General features: G+C 34.9%; 2 protein-coding genes across 2 annotated transcripts; one reads left to right on the plus strand and one right to left on the minus strand.

Annotated features, from left to right (window-relative positions):
- Positions 1–1,797: 1,797 nt before the first annotated feature.
- LOC145585289 (uncharacterized) lies at positions 1,798–7,429 on the plus strand. The gene is made up of 6 exons (XM_081642005.1): positions 1,798–1,927; positions 2,055–2,149; positions 3,774–4,035; positions 4,188–4,381; positions 5,595–5,782; positions 6,767–7,429. Exons 2-6 carry the CDS (start codon positions 2,055–2,057, stop codon positions 7,051–7,053), a joined length of 1,026 nt encoding a protein of 341 aa, XP_081498131.1. The 5' UTR covers positions 1,798–1,927; the 3' UTR covers positions 7,054–7,429.
- Positions 7,430–7,975: 546 nt separating this feature from the next.
- On the minus strand, positions 7,976–20,104 carry LOC145585290 (FH protein interacting protein FIP2-like). The gene is made up of 11 exons (XM_081642006.1): positions 19,950–20,104; positions 19,546–19,655; positions 17,887–18,021; positions 16,084–16,236; positions 14,981–15,064; positions 14,823–14,869; positions 14,584–14,657; positions 13,236–13,294; positions 10,104–10,163; positions 9,860–9,940; positions 7,976–8,288 (listed from the first exon to the last, which is right to left on the minus strand). Exons 1-11 carry the CDS (start codon positions 19,987–19,989, stop codon positions 8,235–8,237), a joined length of 897 nt encoding a protein of 298 aa, XP_081498132.1. The 5' UTR covers positions 19,990–20,104; the 3' UTR covers positions 7,976–8,234.
- Positions 20,105–21,422: the final 1,318 nt, after the last annotated feature.

Below are 21,422 nucleotides of genomic sequence, written 5' to 3' on the forward strand. Positions count from 1 at the left end.
TGACTTGAAGTTATGATACCTGGAATTGTCCTCGATCTACTTCCAAGTATTTGGTACGTTAGGAATACCCTCTCTACGTACGTTGTTTGAAATACAAGTTAGAGAAGAATATGATAGAATTATGTATTAATAGATTAGATTGTATGAGTAATTAAACAATAAAATATACGAGTAACTTTATTAAAGAGCCGATAATGGGCTTCTAGCAATATGGTTTCAATACCATTCGATCGACTAGAGTTAAGATGTTTAGCCAATAATTTTCTATCAAAATATAGAGGAAGAATACTTCCTTTTCTTATTAATCATTTTACCGTGCATTGGAGTTGAATTGAATTCGAATAGAAGGTAAAATGATAATGGGCGTTTGACAATTATTGCTTAGCTTGATGGCTGTTTTATTTGTGTATTAGTTTGACTAGTTGCTTGTATTTGTTGTTGATATTAGTTGTTTGACTATTGACTTATAAATGTATTTAGTGAAATCAATTACTATACTTGTTTTTATTGTTGGCTGTTTAATGCTAAATGAGGGGGGGGGGGGGGGGGGGGGGGGGGGGAAGCTAGCTAATGTCCATTAATAATAAAACCAACTTTTTACTTATAGCTAAAAGGTTAAGGTTTTTGTTATCTAAAAGCTAAATCATTTATCACATATATTTTTGTTGTTTGACCACATTGTCAAAGTTAAAAGTAAATAAAAAGGGCATCCAAAATGCGTTTACGAAACATCCTTAATGATGCATGTGCGTCTGAATATTTAAAATAAGAACATGTATATACTTGGTGAATAAAACATTAGGTTAGATTTGAAAACTTTATTTGAAGACAAAATTTAGAAGAAATGAAAAATGTTATTTATGGACGACAGAAGTATGATTCACGTAAATAAAGTTGTAATTCTTTGTCATCCACATAAGTAGTTTAACCCATGTATTAGGCTATGTATAGTTAATCTAAGCAAATTTCAATTTATTTTAGAAATTATTACATCAAATTAGGTTTTTCGTTTGCTTTTACTTATCTCTAGTTTTGTAATTAAATAAATCATGAAAATTTCATATTTAGAAAAATACATACGATTGACATTTAGAATAGATCGGATGTTAGATCATGATCGACCAACTTCACTCTATATTAATATGATATTATTATTATCTACTTTGTGTCTATTTCGAACATTTTATTTTACACACCTTCTCAAAAAGTCAAAAGGGCTTATATCAATGGAGTAGATGAACACTTTTATAAGAATTAACTTATTCTTTGCATGTAAGGAACTAAGGATCACATATTTCATGGCTTCCCCTATAGCGAAACTATCTTACGTTGCTACAACACTACATAAGACTTGTACTCAACACCATCCAGTCACACCATTCTACATTTCTACACCTGCGTGTTCTAGTACAAAGCCACCTATTGGGTTCCGTGTTTAATGCCCTTGTCCTAACCAAGCCATCAACTCTTGTACCGGTTGTTTCGCTTTGGGCCTATCCCACACGGATTATTTTTGGGCACCATTCCAAAAACCTCATACTAATGGAGTAGGTAGACAATTATATGGAGTAGACAAATAAACACTTCCTTTATCTTTCATACGTGGGACTTAGATTGCATATCTTAACGCCAAACCGCAACAAAATCGGTTTAAATTGCACACAAAGTTATCAAGAACATGATGTAGATCTAATACAGTAATAGTGTAATACATTATACATACCAGACTTATATTTGTAGCCCTATTTAATTTAGCCCGTCTAAATTTATGCATTAACAAGCGTGTCGATTAGTACAATCACACCTTTACTACTCCGTAGTGTTAACAAGACTAAAAACCGAGAGAACACATATGGTTGCTTGGTTGGGATTTCAGTAATCGGCACCCGCTGAATCTCTGCATCTCAGAGCAAGAAATAGCCTTAAGGTCCGAGCAAGTCTACTCATTTAAAAGAATTTTTTTTTTTAGCATTTTGATTCAATTTAATTGCTACTGAAATTATAATACTCTGATTAACATTTCTAATCTCTGATTTTTTTTGAATAAACCCCAGATGTTGAATCATTGGTCAATCTTGTTGTTATTGGTAATTTCATGCTGTATTCGGGTTTCTTATGCTAGTGCTGGTGATGCCGATCCACTTTACAGGTACCCATAAACTTAAATTTTTTTTTTTCTGTTAATCTCAATCTGCAATTTTTATTTGGATTAATATCTGCATAATTATGCAATTGAAACCCTTTAATCGGGATAAATGATTTTTTGATTAAGGTATTAGAATAGTTGTAATGTTGATATAGTTCTCGCTATTGCAATTTTCTGGTTATTGTGATGCAACTTACAGATGATGCGATTGAAAAATTCCAACTTTGTGTTGAAATTTGTAGAATTGAAAAAGAAACTTGGGAGTATGAGATAGAGATCCTATCACTTTGATAATGCTCGTTGTTTTTGTCGGCTTCACTTGAAAACTAGAAATGGGTTATCAACTTGTAGTTGATTGATTTATGTTATTCTTGTGTGAAGTGCGTTCTCTTTCACTTCCTTTGACAATGTTTTCTTGGTGAACCGTTTGTAACTTTGATCAAATCTCTGAATTATGTAATGTTCAACTTAATAATGATGGTTTGTGAAGATAAAGGTAATACAGGATTTTTGGGGTGGTAGTGCTGGTAATGGGTAATTGAGGTGCTTGGTTCTTCTTTTGCTAGGGGTTTATTGTGTGGGATAAGGAAGAAACTAGGTCAAATGGGCGATATTATGAAGTAGGGTTATTGTGGGAGGAGTAAGAGCTAAGAGGGCCTTGATTTTAGTTTGAATGTTTTAGTGAGAAAATGGTTGAAGTTCAGGTTTGTGCTTTTAGTGTTTTAGATATTGGCGAGGGTGAATGTGGCTCTTGGTTGAGTTTGTCTAAAGATGGGGATGGTAATTCTGGTAGGTTGGTTGGTTTTTGGGAGATAGTAGTCTAGGGCTTCTGAATCCTCATGATAAGCCCCTTAGGACCACAATAAAGTTTGAGGGTGACGTGCTATATAAAGTGGTGGGTGAGGAGGTGCATAAGATGTATTATTTATAGTGGCTTTGTGGCGGAACATAAGTTCTACGATTGTGATTACTTGTTGTTTGACATATTGTGTGAAGTACAGAATTATATGTGTGCAAAGCTCTATAAAATGCGCTTTAGGGCCCATCAGGACACCTCAATAATTACATTGATTAGTAAAATTCAGGGTTCTGATAATTTGAAACAAGCTTATTTATACAAGTAATAAGTTGAACTAAGGAAGCAGTGCAGTTTCGTACCTTATTTATACAAGTAATAACTTGTACTAAGGAAGTAGAGGCTCAGAATGTTAGTTTTCATAGTCAGGTTTCCTTTTTTGATGACTCTAGTACTAAGGCTATTGTGTGGATAACACTGGAGATAAAGCTGTAAAGGTAAGAGAGGAAGCATCAAATTAATCCATTTATCTAATCTAGAGTTTCTGGAAATCTTGGGACTGATTCTTTCTATGATAGTGATGGTTCTCTTTGTATGAAGTGGGTGATTGCTTTATTGTTTACTGTTGGAAAAACTAAGAATCATACATGCCTCTGGAACACAATTGGTGACAATAATTCTGTAGTCAAGTTTCATGTGCAATTATTTTGGATTTTCCTTTAATTGTAGACTTGTAGCCTGTATGCTTTTATGTTTTTTTCTTCTCTTATCTGGAATGTTGCATGTCCTATGTGTATTTTCATCAGCCTTATCTTTTGGGCTTGTTTGCAGGTCTTGTGTGAATCAGTGCATAAGCAGTGGGTGTATTGGTGAGAAATGCTTTCCACAATGCAATTCTTCTTCAGATGGTGGTTCAGTCCACAATCCATGGTACATGCAAGAGCCTCTTTACTTGAAATGGAAACAATCTGATTGCCTCAACGATTGCCGCTACTATTGCATGATTGACAGAGAAAGAGAAAGACAATCACTTGGTCTTGAACCTGTTAAATATCATGGAAAATGGCCTTTCACACGTGTACTGGGACTTCAGGTTTGTCATACACTCATACTGTTAAGTTTGTAGATAATCTTTGTATAAATTGTGCACTCAGCAAACCTGCTTGATCAACAAAAATTCTGGTCAGAACTTGATTTTCCTCATTTATGTCTGGCTTATCCATTGTCAGCAGTTTATTTTTGCAGGAACCTGTTTCAGTGGCGCTATCTATCCTCAATCTCTTAATGCATTTCAGTGGTTGGCTTTCCTTTTACATCCTTCTACAATATAAGCTTCCCCTAAAGCAAGATGGAACTTATTATGAATACACCAATTTGTGGCATATCTATGGCTTCCTATCCCTTAATTCTTGGTTCTGGAGTGCTGTTTTCCACAGTCGGTAAGCTTTTTTCTTAAAATTAATTCAAGCTATCTTTTTGAATTTGTTCATTGAACATATCTGTTAATAGACATGATAATCCATAAGAAAAGTGGGAAGCAAAAGTCCTTTATTCTTGGTCATCTTCAAGAAGGTTTTTTTTCCTTTTCTTTTCCCTGACTGGGTGATGCCTGCAATCTCAGCAGCGAACTCTTTATCCATGTTAGGTTTGAACACTTTAAAATGGTTAAAATTAATAAGTTTACCTCTGGAAGTGGGCGGGCATAGGGTGCCTCAATAGGTTCCAGGCAACAAACCTAATTTCATATTACCTATTGACTCTCTGTTTCATCATCATTTCTAGGCCTCTCAGGTCTATCTTGTGGTTGTGTGGGAGTATCATTTGAGGCCAGGAAGTCATGGTGCATGAAGTAGTGCTTCAGTGAAAGTTAAATGCACTTGGATTTTCATTTTCTAGATTTTTAAATAACAAGGGGAAAAAGTCTTTTAGTTTGTTGATTTGTTCTTCAGGACTGATATATATCTTGTAGGAGCTGATTCTATATTTTGGCTGATTGATATAGTCCAAATGATTTAAAGCATGGAGTAAGAAGGAAAATTTAGAACTAGCTAATATCCTCATTTGAACAGAAAAGTTGAAGATTAGGCAGGGCATGAATATCAGTAGTACAGCCATGTATGACAACCACTACTGCTGTGTTATATATTATCTACTAAAGAACTAAAGCAGGGTCTAGGGAAGTCAAGATGCATGTAGCCTTTTCATTAAGCAAGCAAGGCTCATTTTAAACTTTTAGTGAACCAAAGTTTCTTTTCTTGAGTATCCTAACATAAACAGCTGTCAACTGTAGCAACTACTTTAATATTGAGGTTGACTTTTATTTCTTGTTTCTCCAGTGTTTTCGTGCACTCCCCAGGTCATGGGGTTGAATTGTGTACAATAACTACTGTTACTTTTAGATATTTGTGAAGATGCACGAGAGGTGTATCAAATAGTTATTAGGCAACTTGTCTGGTCGTAGCTTTTATGAAGTTATGTTGTGTAACTATTATAGAACCTCTAAAGTGCTGGGTTCTCTAGGGTTTCGCTCTTTGGTTCATTATTATTAACATAGCTGTTTTTTATGCACTCTCTTTTGTAGGGACTAAAAGTAATGTATTTCCTATTATTCTCAAAGACAAAAACTGATTAATATGGGTTTTTGCATTGCAGAGACATTGATTTAACAGAGAAGCTTGATTACTCATCTGCAGTGGCTATACTTGGGTATTCACTCATTGTTTCAATAATGAGAAGTTTCCGTGTTCGAGATGAGGCTGCTAGAGTCATGGTGGCTGCTCCACTTCTGGCTTTCATAGCCACTCACATAATGTACCTTAACAACTACAAAATGGATTATGGTAAGAGAGACTCAATATCTTACTAAAAGTGATCTGCCTTGAGAATTGCTTGCAATGGTGATGCTTCACTCTATAGGTTAAATATACTCATTACATAAGTTAGCTCCAGCTTCAGGGTCCTTAATTTATTATAAATGTGAAAAAAGCTGAAGTGTGCAAGTCAACCTTTTGCCTATCATCGTAAAGGACCACATAGTAATGATGTCATATGAGCAATCTAACTTGCTTCGTTTTATTACAGAAACCTTATCATTTCCATTTGTTGTCAAAGCGGATATGCTAATTCATCAGTAACTTTAAATGACTTGGAACTCATTTTAATTGATTAGGGAATCAGGTTTTAGTTGGATCCAAATACTTAATATGTTGATGTGTTGAGCTTGAGCAGGCTTTTGAAAAGAAAAAAAACTCTAGCTAGCTATTGCTTCATTTGATCTTTGTAGCTTTACCCATGGATAATTGTGGATTTGAGGTCGATTTTCTTGGATAGAGTTGATGCAGACATGATTAATACACGCTAATCCTATTGTAGCTATATTCAACTGTATTTAGTTGAAGATGATGGTTTTTTCTGCTCTCCCTATGCTGAAGTCCAAACTAGCAATCCATTATTTCTTGGATAGCACCTGTCAAAGATAAGCTACGTTACAATTTACAATGCCTTCATTTCACAAACTATAGTTGAACTAGATAATATTCTTATGTAGCATCATAGATCTCTCCGAGAATGATTTGCCTTTATTTCTATATTCTTATGCTGTCCATCTGTCCATGGGAGAAGGGTAGACCAGGAAAAACACCATGGTACATTTAGAAGATTTTTAGAGAATGGATAAAATATTGTCATTTTAGAAGTACCTACTTCGTACTATTTCATGCTGTTAACTTAGTATACATTTATCCAGCTTATGGCTAAGTTTATAGTCGTATTAGTGCAATTTACCCCTTTACCTGGCCTTGCTCACGGGCTGTGATTGGAAACAGGATGGAACATGCAAGTCTGTGTGGTCATGGCTGTTGCCCAACTTCTCATATGGACAATCTGGGCTGGTGTCTCACATCATCCTTCGCGGTGGAAGCTGTGGTTTGTAGTCATAGCTGGTGGACTTGCAATGCTTTTGGAGATATATGATTTCCCACCTTATGAAGGATTTGTTGATGCACATGCTCTTTGGCATGCCAGCACCATTCCCCTCACCTACCTGTGGTGGAGCTTCATTAAGGATGATGCCGTATACCGAACTGCTGATCTTACAAAGAAGGTAAAGTAAGCAAGTACCTTATCAAACCATTAAGGATGTTGGCATGGAGTTATTCAGGATCGCATTATTGGTTCAGTTATGCCAGTTGATTCAAATGGTGCCACTGGTTTTCTGTTAAGGTTTGGTTGCAGATGGGAGATTTTTAGTCGAGAAGACTATAAATTTGAAGAGGCTCTTGATGTTAAATTAAGAAATCAGTTAAGGATGAGCTTTGAGCATGTAATTTGCTAATACCAGATTTTGATTAATAGATTTCTCATTGGGTTTAATGGTCTAACACAAAGTTCGCAAATCTTCCATTACTGTATTCAGGTACAGTGGTTTTTCAACATTTGTTTGACTTGGTGAAATACATTTTCAGCTACAGACTAATCTTTACCAACAATGCTTCATCTATTTATCATTTGATGCATCATTTCGATTGTTTACACTTATCTATTTTAACTTTGACTGCGTTAGTACTAAAATATAAGAATTAGTGTCATATAATTGTTATGGTGTAAATTTCAATGTATAGTTTCAAATATGCTATTTTAAGTTTACATACTTTGTGATTTTCACTAAAACCACAGTGACGTGCGTAGTTGGGGGAGGGATGGTGGTTGAATCAGCGGCAAACATTAGGGTTCATTGAAATTTTTGTTATTCAACAGTATGCACGTCATGGCCAAAAAAAAATCCCAGTAATTATATAGGTAAAGTATGAAGAAAAGATCACCCATACGATTGAAAGAAACATTCTGTGATAGTCATAATATTGGTATGTATTGGTGTATCATAGCGAAAATTCGAATATTAAACTAGGACTAGCAAAAGTTGCAATGCAAAATCAAAATCAAAGAAAAGACAGGACTACACGTGAGGATAAAGCCAACCTTGGTAGCTAAGGGTTAGACAGAGTTCTTCGCTATAATTGTTGAAGGAAGAATAATAATAATTAATGGACAAGATCACACATTTACCATGTTGAGAATTCTTAGCTATACAAATGGGCAAGATCCATCAGTCCAAGGTCCATCAGCAAGCATATGGACAATGGGGATATTGAGCACAATCAACCGACATTAGACATATTTAATACATCTGAAACTTGACTTGAAACCATCCAAATTCGACGACTTCTGGGCAGGAAAAGTAGTAACTAGTAAGTGATAACGATGCACACATTATGTGTGTGCAGAATGCTTGTGTCATCGAATAGTTCCAAGCAAATTTGCACCATCAAGCTTTGCACCTCCCAAATCCTGATGTGAGAAAAAGAAAAAAATACTTGGTTTGAAAGAGTTCTTGCATCAATGTGAGAAACCATGACGTCCTATTTTATATATTTATAAAATAGATATTCAATCAAGAAAATTTAACTGCACTCAAAAGAAATATTCGAAACTTAGCCAGGATAAATAGATAAATATGACAGGAAGTGTTGACCAAAAAAGGCCATAGCTTTAAAAACTAATTAAAAAACAAGATGCATATCAAACGCTCCTAGGTGATACAACATACCCTTTGGTCTTAAATATCAAAATATGTGATGATAGATATTGATACCACAACACCATTATTCCTAATTTGTATACACAAAGCAACTTTTGCTTTCTCTAGAGCCGGACGGGAGTTTATTGATGTTGACACGTAAATACAATTCTACTAATAGTAGTGACAGAAACAACACAACCAAGTTAAACTAGAAGTGATAAATTACTAATTTTACAAGGTTATGCATATTAGTATACTCAATTATGTTAAAAGGAAAACTAGATAACATTCTACCAAGAAACAAGCATGGACAGGTCATAAAGCTGCTAACTGCACACTTTTTTGGTTCGTACATGTTCATCGATATTCTATTGATATCCAAAAATTAAGCATGCATACTGGACAAATTTATAAGTTAGAATTTTTCAAAGAACAAAATTGTGCAGTAGGGGCAGATGTTTGTAAAAGCAATAGTTGGGTGAACTTACAGATGTGGGAGCATTAGAATTGATAGAAGTGGAAATCACGGAAGCACCTATCATGGTGGTGTGCCTCACGCCCCCACGGTGGTTCTTAGTCTTTAGTGGAGGAAATTTGGGAGGCCAACCCACAAGTTTGACCATCCCAAACCTTAATTTGCTTTACATAAGCAAAAGTTAAAGAGGATTCTATGTCAAAAAGCAAGGTCATGGGGAATTTTCTTAATGAGTGCTCCAGCCGGAGAAATACTCTTTGTCAAAAAGCTAGCCAAGGGGAATTTTCTCAAATAGCATTCCTGAGAATTCACCGCTCAGGGATTTTTTCCCCAATAGCTCAAGTATCTGGAGTTTCAGTATTCCAGGTTTGGCAAATACTTCAACCTGAGTGGATTCCCCAGTTCGGGGTGAGTCTGCAGAGCAAATTTTCGGCCTTTCTTTTATGTTTTAACAAGTTAATCTTGACTGTTCCCTGTAACCTAAGGGCTTTTGTTAGTATTTACTTAGGGTAAACTAAAAAGTATGTGTAACCCACTCTGTAAAATGGGGAAAATTATGTTGTGCGATCAATTTTTGCCTATCATCAATTTATGAGATTTTTTTTTCTCTCCTACTTGCATCTTTGTGAGCTTCAATCTGTGTGATTATTCAATCTTGACCATACTTTGTGTGGGATACAAGATTATAACCCTTGATTTCATTAAGCTTTTTATTTATTTAATTAAGATTTTATTTTTTGCTAAATTTTTCATTGGTTCCATGAAAACCACCACCCACACCCCCTTTTCTCCCAAAATAAGGTCATCCTGAAGTGGAAAAGTAGCGGATATTGAAAGTTTTGGTGAAAAATATGCATCACTTACCGTTTCCCGAAGATCAACATGTCGTAAATAAGCTCGCTGAAGATTTGCTCCTTTTAGATTAGCATTGGTCAACTTTGCCCCCTGAAAAACATTGCAAGTCATTTATTATGCCTCCTCTGTTGCAGTCTTATCTCTGATTAGAGTGACCTTATCATGTCATAATTTATTGCTCCAAATTTCAAGTTTTTTAGACACAGACTATTTTGATGCACAGCAGAGAAGCTAAAATCAACTAAAAGCTTACCTTCAAGTTGGCCCCTTCCAAATTAGCGCCTTCTAAGTTGGTATTGGTAAGATCTGCACTCTGGCAAGTAAAGGTAGTCAAATAAACACCATCATGACTTGCATCTTAAATCAAGCTCACATACAGATTTAACATGCTGGTAAATCAAGCAATTACAAAATAAAAGCAGACAGCTTCATTTCGGGCAAAGTATATAAAATTTCAATAATACAATTTGAAACTTCAACTTAGGCTCTATTTGGAATTACATGAGCTGAAGTTAGCAAGGGCTAGCTAGAAGTTGGTAATGGTTAATCTAGTCTGGTGTATTAAAAGTGTTTCGCAAATTAAGCTGTTGAATGAACTAGTTTGTCAATATGTCCAAAGTCCTAACTAAGAAGTACAAACTAGTCAAACTCCGCAGATCAAGTCACACTACCCTTATTAAATAGTGAATAAGAATAACCTCTGGTCCAAACTTTTAGGAATCCACAGTATAACAGTAAGATTTCCGTCGTTCACATGCAAATCTCAACTTCAATAATATCAGTTTAATACCCAAATCATCAATGACCTAAATTGTGATCTATAATAGGTCAAATTCACACTTCACAACTAAGCTTCCCCTTACCCAGTACATTCATCATAGTGCACAGACAAACCATCAAAACCACACACCCTAATGGAAATATCTAAACCATAATTTAACTTTTTATGAGAAAAAAGACATTAATAATGATCAAAATCAAACAGGAAAATTGACAACAAATTTCTTTAATTTGTTGCTCTAAGCCTCTAAAGCTGTTGTACAGAAGTAGTTTGTTTAATTTAAAATTCGTAAAAAAACAGAAACCTGTAAAAGTAAATGATACAGGTGTTTATTTGATTCAGATGCATTTTCCATCAAAGACTAGTATGGCATCTTGATTATCCTATCAGCTCTCAAGTTCTCATCTTGATTAAATAACTCAGATCTAACAGCCCAAATTGGTTTGTAGACTCACTATAAACGTATGTATGTATTTTTTTTCATAATTTATACAAAAATGATCAACTTTAGACCCTGAACATTGGCAATTGTTAAACCATTATCTATCAATCAATCAATCAAAGCCTTAATCCCATAAGTGGGATCGGCTACATGAACCAAAAGTGATTATCCCGTGTAGTCATCGACAAAAATCTTCCTCCTCCATCTCTTACGATCAAATACCTCATCCTCATGCAAATCCAAAAACTTCACATCCTTCCTAACTCCTTCCAACCAAGTTATTTCCAGTCACCCTCTCCCTCATTTAACCCCTCCATGGTCCCACTCTTCCAATCTTCGTACTAACAAGCAGTTCCCATTTGGATTTTATTATTCAATTCCGTACACAATTGTGCGACCTTTTCACCACCAAATTTGATATCAACCTTTATCATCAGCATTACATGATTTCAGTTCAATATGGACATATGGTAATAATAAGTTCTACTTGACTTCTAGTCACATTTATCTTCAGATGTCCAGAAAAACTATAAAATTCTTGAAGAGTAATGGCTACAAAGTTGGTTTCCAAGATCATTTTATTAGAACGATAAAGCTACTGTAAAGGACCCTATGTTAACCTCCAACAGAGGTAAACTGAATCGTCAAGCAAAAAAAAAAAAAAAAAAAAAAAAAAAAGAAAAAAAAAAAAAGAAGAAGAAGAAAGAACAGAGGTACATTTAGGTGATAACTGTGAAAGCAAGATTGATGATATTAGTCAATATCTTAAGGCGGGCAACAAGAACACCATATAAGCAAGACACAATTCTCTTTCATATGCTGGCAGAACTCAGTTAATGAACTCAGTTCTGATGTCTGTGCACATCTATTGGGCTACTATCTTTCTGTTGCCTAAAAGTGTGATAGATGGGGTGGCTGCTACTTGTAGAAATTTCTTATGGAGTGGTAAAGCTGTTTATACTAAGTTTCCTCCTGTAGCTTGGGACATTGTATGCAGAAATAAGAAGCAAGGTGGATTGGGGATTCAGAATTACAAGATTTGGAACATTGCTGCTCTTGGGAAACAGATTTGGAATATTGCTCAAAAGCGGGACAGCTTATGGTTAAGATGGGTTAATGGCCTGTACTTGAAAGGGAAGAATTGGAAGAGGTTTAAGAGCCCAAATAATGTTAGCTGGAGTTGGAGACAAATTTGGTGGGTGAAGGAACAGTTAAAGGGTGGTTATTCTGGTAATACCTGGAAAGAGGACAGGAAAGGGTATATCATTGCTAGAGGGTATAAATGGCTTTCTAAGCAATATGAAGAAGTGCCTTGGTGTAGTTGGATCTGTAAAAGATTCAACATTCCTAAGCACAAGATCATTTGCTGGATGATTTTCTGGAAAATGATCAGAGTGAAAGAGTTTCTCTGTAAAATTGGTGTGAGTGCTAATGCTAAGTGTGCTCTCTGTCATAATGCTGATGAAACTGTTGAGCATTTGTTTTTTGGGTGTGACTACTCCATGAAATGCAGCAAGGTCCTTGCTCATTGCCTTAATGTTCAGATGTGTCCTAGTTCTCTGGAAGATTGCAATGAAAAGTTGAGTCAGATTCCTGGAAGGTTCAAAACTGGTGTTCCAGAGCTTGTATGCACTATGCAGGGCTGCTATATGCTATCTGGAAAGAGAGAAATCAAGCTGTCTGGGATAAGTGCATCAGAAGACCTTAGAAGGTCATTGTGGAGCTCTTGAAACATATTAGATATAGAATTGAGTTTGTAATGCCTACTAAAACTAGTAGGAAAAATGTAGAGTGGTTTAAGAAACTGATGTACAGATAGGGTGTTTTGTTATTTTGTGTTTAGGCTTGGTGCTGCTTGTGTGGGCAGCTTGTTGATGTTTGGTGTTTGAGCTATTAATAATATTTTTAATTTTTTTTCAAAAAAAAAAAAAAAAAAAAAAATGCAAGACACAATTGGGTAAAAAGATATGTAATAAATTGATCTAACAAGGTGCATCATGGGTAGTCTAGTATGATTATGTTAATAGTGTTTAGATTTATTATATTCTCTCTCTTCATTTTTCCTGTTATTTTGTCTTAGCAAAATAGTAGCAATCTGAATCCATTACAAGATACTTAGATACAAGTGTACAGGAATTAAGATTTAGTGATAAGAAGCAAACCTGCAAGTGAGCAGAACGCAGATCTGCTCCACAGAAACTACAGTCAATCAAACAAGCATCTGCAAGTAATGAAAAGGTTAAGTAAATTCGAAAGGCATATTCTAAAATTACATACAAGGCAAAAAGACAAGTCCATTAATTTTTTAAGCAATTATGCTTTGGTAATGCTCTACAGACTACAGGCATGAGAACGCGATTCACTACCTAATTTTGTTAAACTAATCTGATAGTGTACCAATGTACTAGGTCCCAATTTGCATGTTTTGGTTCGTGATTCCAGGTTAATTAGAGAATATAGCAACACTCATTAGGGTCATAATATACAAATATAGTATAGGTATTATGTTCGGTTAGAGTTTTGAATTTGGTGTTACATAATTTAAGTGTATTGTAACTTGTAGACGGAAAAGTAAAGCAAGGCGTTTAGTTCTTCAATGTGTATAATTGTATATGAAATGATATTAAGTTCAGTAGAACACCAAAAAACACTACATAGATATTATAGGCTATGTCCAAATCTCCTTTCATTGATCTCTCCTAAGAACACTACAAAACAACAATGCCCCCTAATATCTAAGGGTTACTATACATTAGTTAAGATCCCCTGAAACATAGCACCATTAGTCAAATCATGAACATTCAAGCAATTCTATCAGTGATGGAAAAAAGAGCGAATATATTTAGCAACCCCACCACCCCCCCCCCCCCCTCCTCTCCCCAAGAAAAAGAAAAGAAAAGAAAAAGAAGTATTTAAAAAAAAAAAAAAAAAAAAAAGCCAATGAAGATCAATAATAGGTGAATGCGGTGTGCCTTCTATGGAGCTTATGTCGAACACAGTGAACCAATTTTTTCTTATGTCAGATGAACCATAAGATTAAGTAATAATTTAAAAAATAAAATATAATATAACTACTTGGATACCTCAGAATTCTATATGATTAGGAATTTCGAGTACAGTCCAATTTAGGTGCTGAAAGGGAAGAAAAACAAAATGGCCTTGGATTCTCATCAAACCAGCTTAAGATTTGGAGAAAGTATTTAAACAGCATTAGTATCGACAAAGAAGCAACAGAGCTAGAGCTGATGCTGGTGGAAGGTTTTCATGTGAAGGAAGTATTTTGGGGAGTAGGATTTGTTAGATAGCAACATAGAGAAAAAGAAAGGAAAGCAACAAACAATACAGAAAAATCATTCACTTGCAGTAAAGAAAATCACATACTTTCAATAACAAAAATATAATGTGCACAATGTGCATTGGAGTTTGAACAAAAAGCACAGGTATTCTTCACAGTAATAGATAATGGGAAAACAAATTCAAAACATTAATCAGATTGATAAGAAAGATTGCCTTGCAGGTTTGCACTCTGCAGGTTGGCACCTGCCAGTAAAGCTCCACGAAGATTTGCCCCAGTAAATTCACATCTTCAACAGGTAAGACAAATCCATCAGCACCCCAGAAATTATAAATATATGAAGTAAACCATCTAAAAGAGACATAAGAAACCAGAGTAGCTGTGGCAAAGACAAAAATGCAACTCAACCATGAGATTTATTAAATAATTTCAAAATTTTCTTCAAGTTACTTACTCGCGCAATGTTGCGTTATAAAAGATAGAACCTTCAGCATCTACATCCTGCAAAAATAGATGAAGAAATCACACTATAGAAACTCTTAGGGTCGCATCTGATAATATGAAAATATGAACTGCAACAAGTAAACCCTTAAGACACTTAAACTTACACACCCGAAATTTCGCACATTGAAGGTTTGCACGAGAGAAGAATACACCCTTAAGAGAAGCATGGCTAAAATCCACATCTGAAAGATCCTGAACACAATGTAATTACAGGGTATCAGATATACATAAAACAATCATATGACAGTACATGTATATATAGAGAATATAGTAGATAATTTGGAAACAAACACTGAACAAAAATAGTACTAAAGATAGCAAGGACTTTGTTCTCAACAAAAGCACAGGTCCAAAACATAAGGTAATTTTGAGAACACTTTCAAGTGCAACTCTACCTTCATTCAAGATCACGCAATCTGAATTCTTTTACCTAACTTGCCAACCAACCCCCCCCCCCCCCCCCCCACCCAAAACTCTCTCTCTCAACCACTGCCACTTGCTTCATCTCACCACCAAAATTGCTTTCTTCTACCTAACGACCTGACCATCACAGCCACTTTTTCCATCATATTACCAGGAACAGGAGTTGGGGTAAAGTCCAAACAGAAAAAGGGGAAAGGGGAAAAAATTATGAAAAGCCCAAATCAAACACTCACTAAGGGGTTAAGAGGTTTGAACTTCCTTTGTTAACTCTCCCAACTAAATGCCACCTTAAGTGTTAGGAAAGATATCGATAATTGAAGAAATTACACCAAACACAGCAGTGGGTGATTTTGATTGCCTTGTCTAGCCAGTTCACCTTTCATCCAGATAGAAATAAAACAGGCTCTCATCAAAAGAAAGACCCAATTTAATTGTAAACTAAGTAGAACTAAAACAAGTAAAAACAAAGTTGCTGAATGTAAAGAAGAAAGATCAGACCTTTATCTAATCCGGTAATCCTAGTACAAATAAAGAAAAAGATTTTACATAATGATATGTCACCTTAGGTAAATGGCAGCCATGTTATACCTGGATCTAGTGACACACATTTGCTAATGGAAGAGGAAAGGAAAAAAATCGGGCCAGAGGTATTAACAGAACCTAACGCTAAAGTTTCCATTATGTCAGAAAGTGAAATTATATTTGTCAAATGTCCTGAATAGCAGAAATAATAAGAGAAAAATTAGGTAGATTACATTTTTAGAAACAGCATGAGCATTTTACATTACCAGTTTAGAGAGATCAAGCCCAGAAAGATTCACCCCTCGAAATTTAACTTTCTCTGACTGTATGCACTTAATAATATCACGACGGGTTAGTTCAGGATTATCATCCTCGTCTTTCTTCTTACTTAGAGCTGTATTTATTCTCTCTATTAGTCCCTGACAACAAAATCCATTCTCATGTTCAGTAAATGCAATATCAACCTTCCCAGCTAATTGAATCAGAATAAAAAAGTTGTAAATGAGCATTTTGAGTTCATGCAAAAAATTTAGGTAATGATAAGCTACACAACATTCCGACCTTTCAAGTGTCTTCCTTCCAGTATTACAAATCAAATTTATGCATGAAAAGAGGAATAGGCATGAATAGCAATGGAAAAGTTCATATTTGAACAATCATCAAACTTTTTTCTTGTCCACTATTAGCAAGTAACAGCATTGAGAAACAAGTTAAGCCACAATGTCCCAGAAAATTGTCATAGAGTCTCATTGTAAAGTTGTCATTTAAACTGCAATCTATAAATTAAAAAATTTCCAGTTTTTACCAATTAGCAAATTACATCAGGCTGCATTTTCCCATTCCAAATAATACTAACTTAAACAGGATGTGCAGTAAGTGTAAATATTATATTGGCATATACAACAACAGCAAAGCTTTAGTCCCAAAATTATATTGGCATATGAGTACAATAACCATAGTGTGTCCCACAACAAAGATGCATACTTTAGTATAACAATCAAAAGTAATTTGATTTATTTTAAAAATATCAGCCACTCATATTTTTCAGAATCAAAGGCCCCACTGCCACATACATTTCAAGGTACAAATCCTCATCTAGCAGAAGGATACAATGACAAAATTCAGTTATCTTACAATCTGACAGATGGACTGTATTCATTTCCTTTTGGGACCATGCCTACATATTCTATGAATCAAATATTTCCTTCTATTGTTAGAAGTTTTTAACCTTCAAAAGATTGAATTGTCTTCCTTCTAAATCTGCCTTATTTACTATTTTTCCTCTAGAAAGGCACTAATACAGAGATCATCATCAAAATTTGCAACGAATAAGTAGATACAAAAAAATTTCAAACATGACTACATGAGTATAAGACAAGAGCCAGGCAATTGAGTAAGGCTCACCACCAAAAACTAAAAGCAGGTGAGACAAAGGGAGGAATCACAAAGAGACTTACTGAACCTTTCCCCACATACAGCTTTATATAGAAACATCACACTGATACACCCTCTTCTGTTATTAAAGTTTCAATTACTTATCACTTTATCAGTCTCATTAACAATCCAGTTGTATATCTTCTAACGAAGTAACTTTCCACTAGGTGCATGCTAATTATTCATCTAGTCACATCAAGAAGTTCAGATCTTAATTGCAACGCAAAATTTCATATTGCAGACATTGGATAACACTCCACTCAACATTTATGAACATATTTCTTAACATTTTAGTAAACGTCAACAAGGATACGAGGGTGGGGGACTAGGATATAGGCAGTTAATTATACTGCATTTTCTTTTGTATAGTCACCCACTCACCCATCACCATCCTGCTCACTGTTGGATGCAATCACTGATTGAAAACACATTGGCAATAGCAATGCAAATTGGCGTAAAGCATATACTACCTCCGTTTCTTATTATGTGCTAAAAAGGGGTATTATTCGTGAGACATAAAATATTCCTTTGTTGCACATAATAAGAAACGGAGGTAGTAGTAGAAGTATAGAACAATCAATTATATCATACAAATTAGATCTGAAAGATGTAAAGGTGAAAAGAGTTTTGTTTACAAGAAGTTGATAGTATTCGGCCTCTCGTAGTAGCTCAGCATAATCGGAGTCCTTTAAGTTGGGAATCATACCATCCCGTAGCCAATTCAAGATATGTCGAAAATGTTCACCATCTCTATCCACAAAGATATAGCCCTGAAGATAAGTTACATTTAGTTTATTACTTAAAAGTTATAACAAAGCATATAATATGCCTGAAGATTGAGAAATTAGATGCTGCATGACAATAGATGATATTAAGGCAGTCACTGAGCTATTTTTCTTTCTTCCTATATAAGAGAATAGCTTTTTCTTGTTTGGTTGATGAGGAGAAAATTTACTTAGCTTCTATTGTGATCCCTTCTTACAAAACTAGTTTTACAAAAAGAGAAGTTCCTCTCTAATTTAGACCCTGACTTTATAACTTTGTAAGATCATGGACATCTGAGTTTATGTGAGATGCCAAGCATGAAGCATTGAAGCTGACTAGTGTTTGTTATTGTGCAAAGCTTACGAGACCAGAGTTACATTTTACCAAAAATGATTATGTGGCTGGTTTAAAGTATTGAAACTTCAATGGAATCCATTTAGGATCAGAGAGTATGTGAGTGTGCCTTCATTACAAAAATAAGAGCTTAAATATTGGGAAAAGGTTTGTTTAACTAGTCTTCAATAGGTTTATATACAATATGAAATGAATACTTGGAATTGCTCAACCACAGAAACAAGGTTCATACCCCCAAAATGTTAAACTGCTTAACGCTAATGAGATGCAAGGGCATTATCCAAAAATTGAAAGCAGGTGTGGAATGCAGATACAACATTTATGTAACAGTATCTTGATTATAAAGATTGTTGCATGTGTTTTTCATGTTAGAAATGCATAAATACAGACATCATGTTAATTTATTCGCTAGTTCTTGTTAAATTAGGATGATAGGATCGAAGCTAAAATTTGAACATATATCATATAAATTTCTCTTCATTTTCCTTTTCTTTGTACTCTACTCTTTATTTATATGTGGTTCATAAGTCATGTAGATTAAAAATTCCATGCCCTTGTCCGACATGAGTACATAAGACAAAATTTTGGCATATGCATTCCCACCTATAAAATTCATCCTGTTAACCTCAAATTTCTCAAAACATTGAATCTCCCAAAATCCCCCCCCCCCCCTCTCTCCAGGTTCCTCTAGTTATAATTTATAAACAAATATTTGTTCCTAATGTTAGGTTAAGAATTCGGACTTGCTCTTTCTGACATTCAACCCACTAATCCTCGGATCCTCGCCCCTCCCCAAAGCCCCACAAAAATCAGAGCGAACTTCACTTATCAATATTCTTCATGTAACTTTCTACACTTCCCCAACGAAATCATTGACTGAGAACTTTTTACACTCAATCAACTGATCTACACGCTTAATTACTACTGATAACATTATAACATTGATCTATAATCCAATGTTACCTAATTTTCCATTAATGGTATGCAAATCACAACCTAATAATGTTAAATTAGGCCAAATGTACCACTTTCACATACTAATTCGCCTTACTCGGTTTACCGGATAATCAACTACACTCTTTACACATTTATACATGATCAAATATCAAAATCACCGCGATAACAACATAAACAATAAACACCTAGTCAATACAAAAGAAGGCAACAAGGGTAACCTTGTCAGAATCTTGGCAAACAGTGTGGCGACCACTAAACATCGCGGCAAGCATCGAATCAGGTTCACGTTGCGTCAATGTATCAAATGTCGTACAGAATTTCTTCCCTCCTAACATTCAAATTATCAACAACAAATACTCAAACACAATCAAGAAACCCCACTTCAATTTCAGCATAATTACAAAAAAAAAAAAAGTTATAATCAAACAGTAATTCAGTTCCAATTAAGTTGCATTTTGCTTAAAATTGCCCAAAAGATTGAAGAACAACGAAAATCAGAAACTTTGAAGTGAATCACAGTTGAATTATACTCTTGATAATCAAAATGCTTTGCTTGTTAATGAAGGAATGAAAATATGTAGAGAAAAAGAGATGAGATAGGAGAGAGAAAGAGAGAGATTACCGATGTTGAGACGGACGATAGAGGGAGAATCGTGAGTCATGATCGGCGGGAGTACTGAGGATTGAGAGAGAAAATGGTAAACGCACGCCGACGACTGACTTGGCACTGTTTTTTTACATTCGACACTTTTTTATATGGAACGCCATTTAAGAGCAAAATGGCCCGGGCGTAGAGCGATGCCCCGGATGTTGGTTTGTACTTATTTAAGTCATATTCTTTAGATGTGCTCTGTTGTGCTCTTCTCTTCTTTTTCCTGCTTTGCTGAAATCTAATTTGCTTTTCTCTATTTTTCCTGCTCTGCTCCGTAATGTGTGGAAGTCCAGTCCTGCTCTGTTCTGCTGAAATCTGCTCTGCTCTGTCCTAATTAGCTCTGCCCAGAAGCTCAAAAGAATAAGGTCTTAGTTTGTTAATCATAATCAACTGTTTTTTTTCTTAATGTTTTGATAATTATCTTGAAATTTCATGACTGAAAAAAGATTTGTAAGCACTAATTATCTTATCCAAGTTAGTACTCATTTGTTTGATTGAAAAACACAATAAATGAATAGTTAAGATGGTAAGACAGATAATTTAGTATTTGTTGGTCTCGAGTAACACATATTGCTGACATGTCATGTTTATAGTGTTTAGAAAAAATGACAAGTGACACATATTCTATTTTAGGAACGTTTTTTAAAATATAAGTATAGATTATCATAAAATAGTTTTTTAGACAATTTGTGAACCTTGCTTTATTTATTTTTTATCAATTAATATTTTGAATTATATTTTGTTTTAAATATGACACCTTAATGACGCATTACGACAAAAAAGTCAAGTTTATGATGCTTGGACTTATAATTTTCCGACAATTTGGGTCACAATGGAGCATGTGAGAGCTAGCCAATGCATAAATAGGAAATTAATCATTTCTACCTATATTCTTCCCTCTCCTCATTCATTTATCTGTTAAAGGTTTTAATTATGCAAACTTTCATTGTTGTTGAAATTCCATAAGTTGAAATCCACAAGATTCTGCTTTCAATTGGGGAGGCAATGGTAGATTCATCAAATTAGATTTATTAACCTTAGGTGTGTGAATCTTCAAGTAAGTGCATCCTAATGTCACACACGCACAAAGATGAAGAGAAAATAAAATTCAAATGCCGAAAATTTGACTATTTGGCCGAATTCCATCATCTAGATGCTATTTTTAAAATAAAATTTATTTTACGGTATCAAACTTTTTTTTTTTTTTAAAAAAAAAGGACTAAAATCCGTACTTAGTAAATCGAGTGCCTAAAAAACTATTATCAAACACACCCACACAGCAAGGAGAGATCAATTACGGAGTAAAGAAACTTCAAAATTCTCCACAATTGACAAATTGACAATAGTGGGAGCAGATGAGCAGAGTGGCAGAGTCAGTCAGCATTGTGATCTCATCTTCCTCACCCCCTCTTGTTTCTTTCCTCCCGTCTTCCCCGAGAAAAA

The sequence above is a fragment of the Chenopodium album genome, chromosome 16, assembly GCF_948465745.1.
Source record: "Chenopodium album chromosome 16, dcCheAlbu1.1, whole genome shotgun sequence".
Taxonomy (NCBI): domain Eukaryota; kingdom Viridiplantae; phylum Streptophyta; class Magnoliopsida; order Caryophyllales; family Amaranthaceae; genus Chenopodium; species Chenopodium album.

Coding starts and splice junctions, on each gene's coding strand:
- LOC145585289 (XM_081642005.1), top strand. CDS start 2,055: ATGTTGAATCATTGGTCAATCTTGTTGTTATTGGTAATTTCATGCTGT. Junction 4,382..5,594: donor AGTGCTGTTTTCCACAGTCG/GTAAGCTTTTTT, acceptor TTTGCATTGCAG/AGACATTGATTTAACAGAGA. Junction 5,783..6,766: donor CAACTACAAAATGGATTATG/GTAAGAGAGACT, acceptor GATTGGAAACAG/GATGGAACATGCAAGTCTGT.
- LOC145585290 (XM_081642006.1), bottom strand. CDS start 19,989: ATGACTCACGATTCTCCCTCTATCGTCCGTCTCAACATCG. Junction 18,022..19,545: donor TTTGCCAAGATTCTGACAAG/GTTACCCTTGTT, acceptor ACTTATCTTCAG/GGCTATATCTTTGTGGATAG. Junction 8,289..9,859: donor ATGTTGATCTTCGGGAAACG/GTAAGTGATGCA, acceptor TTCTCACATCAG/GATTTGGGAGGTGCAAAGCT.